The 14990-nt window shown below is 29.8% G+C and overlaps 2 protein-coding genes across 3 annotated transcripts; both read left to right on the top strand.

Annotated features, from left to right (window-relative positions):
* Nucleotides 1-3316: 3316 nt before the first annotated feature.
* LOC112712501 (very-long-chain aldehyde decarbonylase GL1-9) lies at nucleotides 3317-6403 on the top strand. Its single transcript, XM_025765407.3, has 3 exons — nucleotides 3317-3581; nucleotides 3815-4170; nucleotides 5487-6403. Exons 2-3 carry the CDS (start codon nucleotides 3946-3948, stop codon nucleotides 6027-6029), a joined length of 768 nt encoding a protein of 255 aa, XP_025621192.1. The 5' UTR covers nucleotides 3317-3581; nucleotides 3815-3945; the 3' UTR covers nucleotides 6030-6403.
* Nucleotides 6404-8209: 1806 nt separating this feature from the next.
* On the top strand, nucleotides 8210-10744 carry LOC112712500 (co-chaperone protein p23-1). Of its 2 annotated transcripts, none has more exons than XM_025765406.3 (6): nucleotides 8210-8422; nucleotides 9365-9551; nucleotides 9638-9806; nucleotides 9895-9932; nucleotides 10028-10085; nucleotides 10331-10744. In XM_025765406.3, exons 1-6 carry the CDS (start codon nucleotides 8418-8420, stop codon nucleotides 10444-10446), a joined length of 573 nt encoding a protein of 190 aa, XP_025621191.1. In that variant the 5' UTR covers nucleotides 8210-8417; the 3' UTR covers nucleotides 10447-10744. The 2 variants fall into 2 exon arrangements, with proteins under 2 accessions (XP_025621191.1, XP_025621190.1); XM_025765405.3 differs by having other exon boundaries at nucleotides 8301-8422; nucleotides 9332-9551.
* Nucleotides 10745-14990: the final 4246 nt, after the last annotated feature.

Here is a 14990-nt window from a genome sequence, read left to right as displayed (position 1 = left end):
AATAACAATAAGACCCTATCTTAGCACGTAAGATTATGGTTCACAGAAGTGAAAATAAAAAAATGTTGCGTGCATAGAACAATTGATTAAATTTCTGTATGTGGGGCACGCTGGACGCGTTCTTCGGATGTTTATTCTCTAAATAATGATAAGGGAGTTTTAATTTATTTTTTAGAATTTAAATGAACAAAAATTAAATATATATGTTAATTTTTTAAAGATCAAAATAATAAAAAATAAAAACTTTTTATTTAAAAATTAAGAACATAATTAAAAAGATGAATTAAAATTTATAATTATCTTTTATTCTCAAATTCAGTAGTTCCTCATTGACAAGCTAATATACTTTTTTTTCCCACAAAATTAAAATCATGCAACAAACCTAAAGATTCACCTTAATCTTTAATTTTAAAATAATATTTTTGTCTTTAATATTTATAAAAAAATTAAAAAAGATTTTTCTTTATCTCAATATATAAAATATATTTTAATTCTACTTTTAGTTTTATGCGATAATTTTGTATCCGTTTAATTAGAAATAATTTTAAAATACAAAATAAGGAATAAAAGATGTTACAAACTTTATGAGTTGGGGACAATTTAAATTATATTAACGGGCTTATCATTAACACATAAAAACAACTATAATTATAAGCTGCAGTTGAGATTTAGTTCAAATGGTTATCCATGTATCTCTTAGGGTTCGTTTGAAACTTCAAAAGCTATTTTTTTTTAGGTTTTGACTTATACAAAGTTATATTAATAGGGTTTGGTATAATTTTTTAGATAAATTTTTTATTTTTTAAAAAGTTATTTAAAATTTTTTGAAAAAGTTAAAAAATATGACTTCTCCTATTTTCAAAAGTTATTTTATCACTCTTATTTAATGCATAATTTTAAAATAAGAATTAGTCATCAAAAATTAAAAAGTCACAAAAAAAATGATTTCTATAATAACTTTTCAAACACAAAATAACTTATTTAAAAATTATTATTAATAAAAATCCTTATATTTTAAACTTTTTTTTTCAAAAGAACTTATTTAAGAAGTTTAGTAAAAGTAGTCCTACATTCGAATTATCTAATTTATCAGACAGAAAAAAACTATAATTATATGCTATTCAAATCAATTTGAAGAAAGGGTAAATTAGACTAATTCCAAATGGATAATTATATGCAAGTACTCTACTATGCTTTATGCAAAGTTGTGAAGAATAGAATATAAAAGAAATTAGTCTCTAAAATTATATTTATGCTTTAATCTAACTTTAAAAATTTTAATTTATTTAATTTAGTTTTTTAATTTGACATTAATGATTTATTTTTGTCACACAATTATTAATGATATATTAAGATAGATCAATAAATATCACATTATATTTTTTATCAATTATCTAATGTGTTAATTAAAACCTTTTACTTCAATTTAGTTAAAATAAGAGTTTTAAATGTTTGGTAAAAAACAAATTGAGATAAAAATAAAAATAGTTTTAATTGTTTAAAAAATCTAATGAAGGACTTCTCAATCCATTTTAGTACTTCGTTGACGGTCTTGCGACAAAAATAAGACAAACAAACTAATACAAATTATAAATGTTAAGTTGAGAGACCAAATCAAATAAATCAAAATTAAAATCAAACGAGTATAATTTCAAAAATTAATTTAAATAGTAACTTGTATAAAAAACATAAAAAATGCATAATTTCATTAATATCAAATGTTTTTCTAATTGATACCCTTTTTTCTAATTAATATTTGTTTTTTTAATTGGTATCTTTTTTAGACATACAACTTGGATTATCTTTAAAATTATGTATATATAGTCTTTATGCAAGTCAATAATACTTTCTTAAAAAGAGCTAAGTAGAATTTATTTTTATAATAATATTATTTTAATAATAATATATTTTGATAATTAAAATAATATTTTATTAACTAAAAAATAATATAATTAATTAATTAATAATATTATTTTTATCTAGAGGAGTGCTACACATACAAGTCTTTTTAACTCACAAGTCTTACAAGTTGCTACACATTCGGGCCTTTTAATGCGTTATTCAACCGTTTCCTGTTTTAAAAGCGCTACACTCAGAACGGTTCTTCTTCTTCTTCCTCTTCCTCTTCCTCTTCTTCTTCTTCGTTTTTTTTTCGATTTTCCTATTTTCAAAGCGCTACACTCAGAACGGTTCTTCTTCTTCTTCCTCTTCCTCTTCCTCTTCCTCTTCCTCTTCGTTTTTTTTTTTTTCGTTTTTCATGGTTTCTGAAATTAAGCTTTGAAATCCTTTTGAAGAAGAAGAAGCAACAGAAGATGAGGAGAAATAGAAAGAGTTCTGAATTATGCAACGAATTTTGGGTATATTTCTTAAATCTTTTGGGTGTATTTTCATAATCTTTGGGTGTATTTCTATAATCCTTTTGAAGATAATGGAACTTCAGAAATACACTCAAACGATTACAGAAATACACCCAAATGATTACAGAAATACACCCAAATAGTTACAGAAATTCACCCAAAACGATTATAGGAATACACCCAAAGGATTACACAAATACACCCAAAAGATTACAAAACTACACCCAAAGGATTTAAGAAATACACCCAAAATTCGTTGAAGTACGCATAATTCAGAACTCTTTCTCTTTCTCCTCCTCATCTTCTGCTGCTTCTTCTTCTTCAAAAACGATTTCACCATGAAAAATAAAAAATATAATCGAGAAAACAGAGAGAAAAGAACGTAAATGAAGAAGAAGAAAAAGAGGAAGACGAGGAAAAAGAACGTGCAGAAACAAAAGAAAAGAAGAAGAAAAAGAGTAAGAGGAAGAAGAACGTGCAGCAAGAAGAAGAAGAAGGAGAAAGAGAAGACAAAAAACGAAAAAAAAAGGAGAAGATGAAGAGGAAGAAAAATGGTTCGAAACGCGTTTTGAGTTAGTTTTAATTGAACTTGTAAGGTTTACAAACTTTAATCGCTTGTATGCGAAGAATAACTCTTTTATCTAAATATCAGAAGTATTTATTGTATTTTGTATAATGTATGAATGGTATTATTGAAATGTAAATTCTTGACACTATTTTCTTTGAAAGGGCAGCTCACACTGGTGACTGGTCGTTGCATCCAAAATAGTATAACTGTACGACCAATTTTTTATTTTTATTTAAAATAAAAACCTACTTAAGTGGTAAAAAATAGAAACTGAATAAATAATAATGACTTTCAACGGCTGAGATTCGATTGTTTTATGATCCTATGAACAAGAATAAGACACGTGTGCCCACAGTTTCCTTTCTTTCCAGCTGCGAAAAAATAAAAATAAATGAAAAAAGGGTCAATCATTTTCATGTCTCCCAACACGTTTGCTTTCTCTTTTGGTGGGAGAGAGAACGGTGTCAAAAAACGAAAGACAACAAAAACCTCACTGCAAAATTTGAATTAAAAAAATTCAAACTTTGAGAAGATTTTTGGAATCTCACAACTGTCACTGCTGTTTATCCGCATAACAGATTAGGGTTCTAGATCTGATCGACGAATGTGCTTCTGATAGTGGAGAAGGGCTTGTCTTCATTATTTGGGTTCTTCTGGTAAGCAAGTTCAAGATTCTGTTATGGGTTTCTCATGCATTGATTGAAAGTTTTATACTTTGTTTAGAACTTGTGGGAGGTTTTTCAATCTTTTTGAAATTTTCAGGTTGTGGCTATTTTCAGCAACCATGCTACAGTGCTTGGTTTTTGTGGTTCTTATTTATTTATTCCTTTATCTGAAAAAAATAAAGTATTTGAAGTTTTTCACACTTGTTTTTTTCTTCCTCTTGCAGGGTTTGAAGGAAACTAGCTTCAAATTCAAGATCTTTAGCTGTAAAATGTTGCTGTTGACTTGCTGAGTTTGTTTGTTGGGTTGGGTTGTTTTTGTTTGATATTGGTTTACTGGAGCTTTTAAATCTCAATAATGGTTTTCTGGGAGGGTTATGTGAGTGATGAAGTGATGGGCACATTTGCCCCTATTGTGGTTTATTGGTTATATGCTGGTTTCTATCAGTTACTTCCATCTTTGGATAAATATCGGTTGCATACTAAAGAAGAAGACAAGGAAAAGAATTTGGTGCCCTTTGGAGCTGTTGTGAAAGGTGTTCTTCTTCAGCAGCTTGTCCAAGCAATTGTTGCTCTCTTCTTGGTCAGTTATTCTACATTTGAAGTTGTTTATATTGATGATATTTGCTCAATTTATTCATATTATTTTTCTAGTGTCTAATTTTCTTGTTTCTTGTGTTCACATTTGTAGTTAACAGCATGTTTTGAGTGAGACACTTTCCATTTATTTGATTTGTCTTTGACACTTTAGGATAAGTTGTAAGCTATACTCCTTGTTCATTGTGATCCCATTTTATCTTAGGTCTTTGCTTAAGGCCCTATAGTATGAACTCTAAACTGATATGGCATCACTTGGGAGAGCTATAATTGAAGAATAATATTATCTGGAAAGAAAAAAGGACGGAGAGGGTGCATTTCTGGGGAAGATAAAAAATTAATGTACACATTAAACTGAAAGATGGAATACAAAATGAGCAGAGATCCAAAGGGAAAACACCTGAGCTATAGTTGGATGAACTACGAAGAATAATGGAGGGAGTGGAAAGGAAGGGAGTGGCTCCTATCACTAAAAAGTGTCACTCAAACTCACCAACATAGGATAGCTTCATCCACTTCACTCCCCCTCCTTGCCTTTCTGTTTGTTCTATAATCATCCAGTCCCTTTGATCTCCAGTAAATCTCACAATCATAGCCTTAAGTACCATTATCTAATAGATGCAAGGATCAAAAGATACACTCCATCCAAACTGCAAAACAACACACTGCCATAAAATAAGGGAGTTTCAACATGTTTCTGAGCTTGATGGTAGTTGGTAGTCAGATGTTTTGTAGTGAACAAGACAAAATTAGTTGAGCTTACAACACACTTTATTTGTTTCCATACGGGAATATGGTTAGTCTTGAGTTTACTAATGCACTTTCTATTATTAGATTAGTTGACTATGTGGAGAAGGGAATTTATTTATTTGAACTTTGAGATGTGTTCAATTTTCCTTTTGATCTATTCAAATGGAAAGTACAACTGTATCGAATAACCAAACTATGATGTGGGTTGATAACTGCTTTTTACAAGCATGACATAAACAAGATTGCTTACTTACTAGTCTTCCAGTCCAGTCAACAAGGTTGATCTTCATTTTGAAGATTTTATTGGTCCTGAGAAACCAAGTCTGTAATTCACATAATTTGAATTTTCGTAGATATATGACTTATAATTGGTGTAAATAAGGTTTGGTTGTTTTATTGGCTTTGCCATGGACCCAGGGATAATGTTAAAATGGCATTGTTTTATAATGCAAACAATCCTACCTTAGGAGAAAATAACTTAGTTGTTATCATCATTGTTTTACTACTACTTTAGCATTGTCAAATGCTAACATGTTTGCTTTGATTCTGTAGTTGACCACAACCTCAAACACACCTGAAGCTACGGTGCAGCCTTCTATTCCCAAGCAAGTTTTTCAGATCATTACAGCGATGCTTGTCATGGATACATGGCAGTACTTTGTGCACCGCTACATGCATCAGAACAAGTTTTTATATCGCCATATCCACTCGCAGCATCATAGGCTGGTTGTCCCTTATGCAATAGGCGCACTTTACAATCACCCACTTGAGGGCCTTCTACTTGACACCGTCGGTGGAGCCATCTCCTTTCTTGCCTCCGGGATGACTTCAAGAACAGCAGTCACATTCTTCTGCTTTGCTGTGGTGAAAACTGTCGATGACCACTGTGGACTCTGGTTACCTGGCAACATCTTTCATTTATTTTTCCAGAATAATACAGCATATCATGACATTCACCATCAACTACAAGGCCTGAAATACAACTATTCGCAACCGTTCTTTCCCTTATGGGACATGCTTCTTGGCACATACATGCCTTTCACTCTTGTAAAACGGCCGGAAGGGGGCCTTGAAGCAAGGCCGGCAAAGGACTAGTTAAGTGTCAAAGCCCTCGCATCCGATGGGACTGGTTTCCTTTTCCCTACGCCGGCAAATGCTTTCAGATGATATGTATATCAGAAGCTTTTGTTGTGGACATTTCCAAAGTTGGCTGGAGCTCAATGGTGTTTGGTGGCTTGACAAATGACAATGTTTCAGTTCATATTGTCACAGATAGCGTTTTTGCCGAGCCTCCTTGTGTAGCATAGACTATGATATGGTGAGGAACGTTTTCATAACCCGGATTGTTAATTATGATGTATTTAGAATTTTTTGAGATGTAAGTTGCTGAAAGAGTGCCATTTTTTTTCTGCCGATATTTATTTGTTATACTGATTTATTTTTTCTATTAAAAGTGTGGATTAAAGTAACATGTATGATGTATTACTATTAGCCATGTATGCTCCAATTTGCAACCTTCGAATTCTTAAAAAAAAAAAGCTAAAGGTTTAGCAAAATTTATTATTTTTTACTAGTAGTTAGTTAATAATGTTTCAAAGTGTGGTTAAAAAGTATGTTATTAGATTGTTAGACTAAAGATATTGGGTTGATAGTTAAAAGTGTTAGTTAAAAATAATAAATTTTGGCCCTTGAGTTTTTTTTTTTTTTTTTTTGTTAAACTACCAAAATAGGAGAAACGGAGAGAGAAATAAAATGGGCATTTAGACTTTCTATTATTTGGGTGTTAAGAGCAACTCCAATGCTAAGAAATAGAGTTTCTCTTCTGACATATGGGGACTCAATTATCATTGGAGTGAAAAGGGAAAGAGGGCTCTTCACGGGGATCAAGGTTGAGAGTCCCTCTAAGCAGGGACTTGCAACAACCAATAAAATCATGCCATGTGGTAAGTTAATAAAAAAAAATAAAAAATATATTAAATATATATTAAATACTTATATATCTATTTAATTAATTATTTATATTAATTATTTAATAATTAGTTATATTAAATTATAATTAATATAAATAATTATGTTAAATCAATATCAAATATTATTTATATTGTTATATTAAATCATAATTAATTAAATTTATTTTACATAAAAAATAAATTTAATTTTTATATATTATAAAATAATTTTTAGTTGAATTATTTATTTTTATTTATAAAATTTAAAATACTAATCAAATTTAAGTTATTTATTTTAATATTTTATAATATTGAATTATTTTGAATTTATAAATTTAAATAATATTATTAAAAAATAATAATTATTATATTAATTTTAATTACTTAATTAATTAATTAGGTGAGACCACAATAGGGATCAAAGTTAGTTCCTTCTAATGGAGAAGAGAGAGATTCATTGAGTTCCTATTTATTGGTTATGACGCAAAATCTGATGTGGAGTCACTTTTTATGACAAGTGGGCCATAAATAGGGACTGAGATGAGTTCCCTACTGGAGATGGTCTAAGAATTAAGATCATGAAATGAATGCATTTTGCAAAAAATATGAAGGCCTATTTGTCTCTTAAATTTATTTAGGGTAAGCTAATAAATTGTATTTGAAAATTTATCTCTTTGACAAAAATTTTTTAAAAGATATTAACCATAAATAAGTCTCTAAATAATTTTAAAATATGATAAAAATAATAAAATAATATCATTTAAATTTATAAGTAGTAAAGAATTTATTTATTTGATCTAAATTTTTGTGTAAACATTTAAATAACTATTTAAGAAGTGTAGACAAAAAATCAAAATAAAATTTAATTTTTAAGTTTTTAAAAAATATTCAGTTAGCATAAATGATCAAATTTTAAGAATAAAATATTTTAAAAAAATACTTGTAAATAATTGTATTAAATTTTCATTTTTAAAATCTGTTTTTAAAATGTATTTATAATATCTTACTATTTTTATTATATTTTCAAATATTTAAAAAATTTATTTATCATTTGTATTTTTTGAAATTATTTTTGTTTTTTATACCATTTTTTTGTTGTTTAGTTTTTGAGTTTAAATTTTTTAAATTTTCAATTTTTACTTTAGAGGGTAAAATGTAATCTCTTATCCTTTAATAATTTCTCTCTGATATATTTTTTTTTAATCCTACATATAAAATAAATAGTGAGAGATCATACTTTTATTTTCTAAAATAAAATTTAAAATTTAAAATATCCAAATCCCTAGTTTTTTTTATAAAATTTGAATTTGAATAGTTTACCTTTGGAACTATCATATTAGATAAGGATTAACCGGATTTCCTCATTTTAAATTTTAAAGTTGTGATTTTAATTAGTATTGAGATATTGGTGCTATATGAATGAAGCATTGCCGCAAAAAACACAGAATTGTAATCAACCCTTCTACTCTGCTCGCTGAGAAAAACCCACTGTCACTCTCTTGAGCTCTCTACATTTTCCACACAAAAATCAAACATGAGGTTCATTTTCTTCTCTTCATGTTGTTTGGTTTCCGAGAAAGTGCTTGAAAAACAACATTTATCAATTTATATATGCTCTGTTTGCTTCATTCATCTATGCTATCTTCATCGTTTATTATTGTTATGAATTCCTGAGCTTCAACTTGTGTTTTTTCCCCCTCCTCCCACCTTATCGTTTCTTAAAAAATAAATTGAGGGTTTTAGGAGGGTTTAGCTGGAGAGCATGCAACCTTTGAACTTTTATTCTTATTTTAAATCGTCGTGCAGATTGTTTGTGGTGTTCATCAGTTGATTTTAGGGTTTAGGTTACCTTCACACTCACCATTTTCTTTTTTGTTGATTTCATTTTAAAACCAGGATCACTTTTACTTGAATGCTATTTTTGTTTGCTCTCCATGTATCATAGTAAAATTGTTATTTTGCACTGTTTTCAGTTTTTGTTTTAACAAAAGGTATCCTGAAGATGTTTACAGTTCTATCATAACTTTGATTTTCCTTTTATTTGAACTTTCAGCTATAAAGTTGGTGTTGCAAATTAATTATCTGGCAGAGTGGTGGTGAATTATATAATCAGGGGAAAATCTAAAATCAATGTTGTTTCGGAGTAGAATTTCTGACCTAAATGTTGATCAGCATGTTTCTATTTTCTTTTCACACTTGAGTGCTATCATGTTTTATAGTTTTGCTTCACAATTTTGTGATTGTATTGAATATTTTCAGTATTGGTGCAATTTTGTATGACTGTTTTTACAGCTACTGTATCAATGCTGTATTGACCAAGTGATCTCTTGTTGGTGCTCTGTTATTGGCATTTGATACTTGTATATTGTGTGAAAACCTGCATATCCTGTGTTCTTGTGGCAGCGGGGGCCTTGGGATCACTATACTGAGTGAAAATTAGCATTTCAGGTCCCTAAATTCCTTTGATATTTTAAAATGCAGCCGCCATCCTCCTGTCAAGTGGGCTCAGAGATCTGATGAGGTATACATAACTGTCGAGTTGCCTGATGCCCAGGATGTGAAGCTTAAACTGGAGCCAGAAGGAAAGTTTTACTTCTCTGCGACCACTGGCGCAGAAAAGATACCTTACGAAATTGACATTGACCTGTTTGACAAGGTTGATGTAAATGTAAGAACTACCTATTCCTATAATTGTTCTGATAGTCATATCTTTACACAATTGTGTATTAATTTTGTATTCATCTTTCTTTTCAGAATAGCAAGGTTAGTGTCGGCTCGAGAAATATCTTCTACTTAGTGGCAAAGGCTGAGGACAAATGGTGGGACAGATTGTTGAAGCAAGGAGGGAAACCTCCTGCCTTTTTGAAAGTTGATTGGGATAAGTGGGTGGATGAAGATGACGAGGTGGACGAAGACGGTAAAAGTAAGTGATTCTGCTAAAATTTCTCAGGATTCGAGTTCATTTTTTTTTAATTTTCTGCCAGTGTTCTCATTTGCATATTGTCTTTCAGTGGGAGCCGATATGGACTTTGGCAACTTCGATTTATCTGTATGTATCATAACTCAAGATAGTTTATTACTATAGTACTTTTTTTTTTTTCTGTTTTGACGAGTTTCTAACTCGCTTAGTAAATTGTTATCCAGAAATTGAGCTTGGGTGGAGGTGAGGAAATGGATACCGAGGCGACCAACAATGCTGATGGTAAGAATATCTTGCTAAACCGGTTTAAACCCCATGAAATTGGTGGTGGCAAGCTCACTGTTGTTTTCGTGATTACTGCGTTTGTCTATCTCTTATATTGCCTTCAAATTGGTTTATGGTTTGGTGTAATTGGTCTTTTTTTAAACATAGGACATCATGAGATTGTTTGTTTTATGTTGCTGATTCCACTTTGGGTCAAGGGTTAGTTGTTGATGTCGGAATTATGATTGATTTTTTTTTTTCAGATGATGAGAGCGACACCGAAGATGAGGTAACAGGACAAACATCAATTGATAATGAAGCTGACACAAAAGAGAAGGTGGATGGCAGTCCTAGTTCTGCACCTGAAGCTAAAGCTTAAAAACTTGGAGATGGGAACCTTGTCGTAGTAGCTTTCATTGTAAAGACTTGGGAGACTTCTTCTGATCTTAGGTTGCTGGCATGTTTACTCTTTCAGCGTTTTGACATTTGGATTCTCATCAAGAGAAGCTAGGTATATAGGAATTGGCCATACATAGTATCTTCAGAGATCAGACAGTGTTATGTGTATTTGGGTTGGGGATGGTCGGTTTGGAAAAATTCTTCGTTTTTGGATAAAGTAGCTATAAGAACAAATATGTTTACGCATTACTGACCTTTATAGTTGATTTTTGAGCCAATCACACTGTTTTTATTCTGGTGCGGCACAATTTTGAATTACCTGATTTAATTTTGAATCACACTGTTTTTACTATTTTAATTTAATAATAATTAGTACTTTTTTCATTTGATTGACTTTTTACTTTAAAAAAATTTGATATATTATTATTATCCAAGATGTACTCTGCAAGGAATTGCTATATTTTTTTAAATATATAATTAATTATTAGATTGGTAATATAACCATTGTGTTTTGATAAAATTATAAAAAAATAAGAAAAAGAAAAGATGATGAATTTTATTGTATGTTGATTGATTGAATTATAAAGGTAAAACAAGAGTATATATCTATTTTAGTCCTTAAAGAATTTTAGACTGGATACTTTAGTTCTCAACTAAAATTAATTACTCGATTGGTTCTTAACAATTAATTTCGTCAGTCACTTAGGTCCTTTATTCCGTTAACTCTAACCGAGGATAAAATAGTCCCTGATAACTCTAATAAGGGACAAAATGGTCCCTGACAATTCTAACAAGGGACGAAATGATCCCGGACCCCTTTATTCGAAAACGACACTATTTTTCTCCAATTTTTATCATATCTTGTATAACCCTAAGATTCATACTCTCCTTCTTTACCTTCATAGTCTTCTTTTCCATCTTTTCCTTCCTCCTCTTTAACTCCAAGATTAAGCCATAGTGTAATTGTCACACGTGTCGCACCTACCTCAACATGTCATGGACCACACACTTTCTAAATTTTTGTGACTGGTACATCCACCTCTTCTGCACTTCACCCTCCAAAAGCATCTACTTCCACCTCTTCGATAACATCACCTCAAACCCCGACACGTCCATGACATTCTCAAGACCAAATTCCACGACTACTCCAAGGGCATGTCTTTTTCCACTCTCCGGCAAGTAATATTGATTGTTGGACATTAGGATATCATGAGAAGATTCTCTTTCAACATCATATGCAAATTCTCATTTGAAATAGACACCGAGTGCTTCATTCTTTTTTTTCCAAAGTCCAAGTTGGCAGACAGTTTCAACCTCACATCCAAGCTATTAGTACACTGAGCAATGTCGCCATTGCCACTCATATGAAAACTGAAGCGATTAGTGAACATTGGTTTGGAGAAGAAGCTGAAGAAAGTGATCAGAGTGGTGGACAATGTGGTCATGAAGATGATAGGGCAAAAGAGGGAGGAGATGGCAACGATGACAACGAATCTTAACAAATCAGACTTACTGTCTAAATTCATGGGATCTATCGAAGACGATAACTAGTTGAGAGCTCAATGGTGTTTGGTGGATTGACAAATGACAATGTTTCTCAGTTCATACTGTCACAGATAGCGTTTTTACCGAGCCTCCTTGTGTAGCATAGACAATGATATGGTTGAGGAACGTTTTCATAACCCGGATTGTTAATTTTGATGTATTTAGAATTTTTTGAGATGTAAGTTGCTGAAAGAGTGCCATTTTTTTTCTGCCGATATTTATTTGTTATACTGATTTATTTTTTCGATTAAAAGTGTGGATTAAAGTAACATGTATGATGTATTAGCCATGTATGCTCCAATTTACAACTTTCGAATTGTTAAAAAAAATACTAAAAGTTTAGCAGAATTTATTATTTTTGGCTAGTAATTAATTGATAATGTTTCAAAGTGTGGCAAAAAGTATATTATTGGATTGTTAGACTAAAGATCTTGAGTCGATAGCTAAAAGTGTTGATTAAAAATAATAAATTTTATTTTTGGCCCTTGAACTTGTTTTTTGGTTAAATTACCAAAAAAGAGAATCGGAGAGAGAAATAAAATGGGCATTTAGACTTTCTATTATTGTGGTGTTAAGATCATGAAATGAATGCATTTTACAAAAGAGTATTCTTACACGTACAAGTCTTTTTAGCATACATGTCACTTACATAATGCGCGCGTGAAATTACATTGTTCCTCTTTCTATTCCGCGTTTCTTTTTCTCCTTTCTCTTCTTTCTTCTCCTTTTTCTTTGAGTTTCTCCTCCTTTCTCTTCGCGTGTTTCATTTTCATCGTCGTTTTTTTATTATTATTGTTTTGTTGCTGCATTTTTTCCCTCCTCTTTCTATTGATTTTGCAACATTATGTATTTTTTTCTTTGTTTGATTTTTTTCTCCCAATAAGAATTATGAGAATATAAAATAAGAAGATAAAGAATAAGAAACAACAGAAGATGAGGAGGAGAAAGAGGAAGAATTTTGAATTATGCAGAACTTATCAGCACACATACACCGAAATTCTTAAACAATACACTCGAATATCTTCGTGTTACACATAAATATCTTTGTATTATACCCAAATTTGCTACAAATACCGAAAAATATTTTCTCTAATGCTGCATTTTGTTTCTTCTTTTTTTCCTTATTTTTTTCTTTCTTTTAGTTGAATGAATGTAAGTTTATCCTCTTCCAAGTAGTTTTGTAGTATTATGTGTTTCTTCTTTGTTTGATTTTTTTTGTTCTTGTTAAAAGAGTAAAACAAGAAGAAACTTGAGAAGGTAAAATAAAAAGGAAAAGATGAATAAGAAAAAAAAAAAGAAAAAGAAGAAGATGATGATGATGATGATGATGATGAAAAAAAGAAGAAACAGCAGCACAAAATGAAAAGGAGGAAGAGAAAGAGTTTTGAATTATGCAGAACTTATCAACACACATACACTGAAAATTCTTAAACAACAAGTGTAATAACCCGTGCCATGCACGTGATAAGATTGAAATTATAATTTTAAGCTGTTGTGTTAAAATTAATTTCAATTATAATAATTTAATTAATAAAAAAATAACTTGTATGCATTTATTTTCTTTTCTTAATATAGTGTTAATTGTATTAACTATAAAATAGTTGTTTAATCTATTTTTTTCAATAAATCAGGCATATATACTCTATATGATCATAAATAATCTAGTAATACTTAAATCCACCAACAAAGTTTTATATGTTGGTTTACTGTGAAATAAGAATATATGAAAATCAGCTCAAAATGAAGAATAAATTAATAGAGAATCCTAATGCAAAAAGTTCTACAAATAAATAATAAATAATTTAAACCTACTGAATAACAATTTAACACTATCTTTTGATACCTGCAAAATATATACCTGAAACAACACTGTATCAATGTTAGTATATAAAATTATATGATTAATGTAATTATAAAATTGTTTATCAGGAGAATAAAATAATTCAAATTTTTATAATAATTTTAATATTCTCAAGCTATTAAGGTACAATAAGAATGCATTATCCATTAGCTCCTAGAATTGCTAAATTTTTTTAATTGATAGTAATAAATTTTAATAAATAAATAAATTTAAGTAAGACATTTTGTTATTACCTTTTTATTATAGGCTCTAAAAAACTTCTCTATATACCACATTCATCATGCAGTTATCTTTCAAGTGCCCATGATCTGGCAACAGCACTCGCAAACCATATTTACTCGTTACCTTGATAACGCAACATACAATTGACCATAGGTGAAAACTGGCATTGGAAGGTAAATTCCAACTTTAGATAGAGTTTGTCCCTGGATTTATTTATTGTCATTGCAAATGACATAATAATTGGGAATTGTCTTCTTTAAAACCTGATTGGTAATGTTTCATTATTTGGAATTATATTCAGTCTTGGGATAAGAACAATACTTCCAACTTTGTTACCGGTTAAAGTCTTGCATTCTATCACATGATTTCCCATTCTTCTAACTTGCATTCTCGTTCCATTGCACAAACCATTAGTTTGGTCTATATTCTGCAGTAACATAATAGGAGCGCCAACCTTCACAACCAACTTGTGTGGTGATAGACCTGAATAGAGACTTACTATACTTTGGTATATATTATTGCTATATATGAAGCATGTTTAAATATCTATAATTATAGAGACTTACTATAATTATATCAAATTTAATTATGCTGTAAATAAATAAAATAGATAACAATGAATACTATTTTTTTATATTCAAAATTTACTGTAAATATAAAAAATAAAATCACTAATGATTAAAAATTTGAGTGAAAAATAAAACTCCATAATAAAAATTTGATTTGTTAACTAATTAATCTTATGTTCATATAATAATATTATTATTATTATATACTGATTAAAATTGTGAAAATAATATACCAAAATTATTACATACGAATGAGAATTAGAACTATATCAATTATATTAATTCAAAATTATTATTATTATTATTATTATTATTATTATTATTATT

The sequence above is a fragment of the Arachis hypogaea genome, chromosome 9 (genome assembly GCF_003086295.3).
Source record: "Arachis hypogaea cultivar Tifrunner chromosome 9, arahy.Tifrunner.gnm2.J5K5, whole genome shotgun sequence".
NCBI lineage: Eukaryota > Viridiplantae > Streptophyta > Magnoliopsida > Fabales > Fabaceae > Arachis > Arachis hypogaea.
The sequence above is the reverse complement of the archived record's forward strand: the minus strand, read 5'-3'. Positions and strand labels throughout refer to the sequence as shown.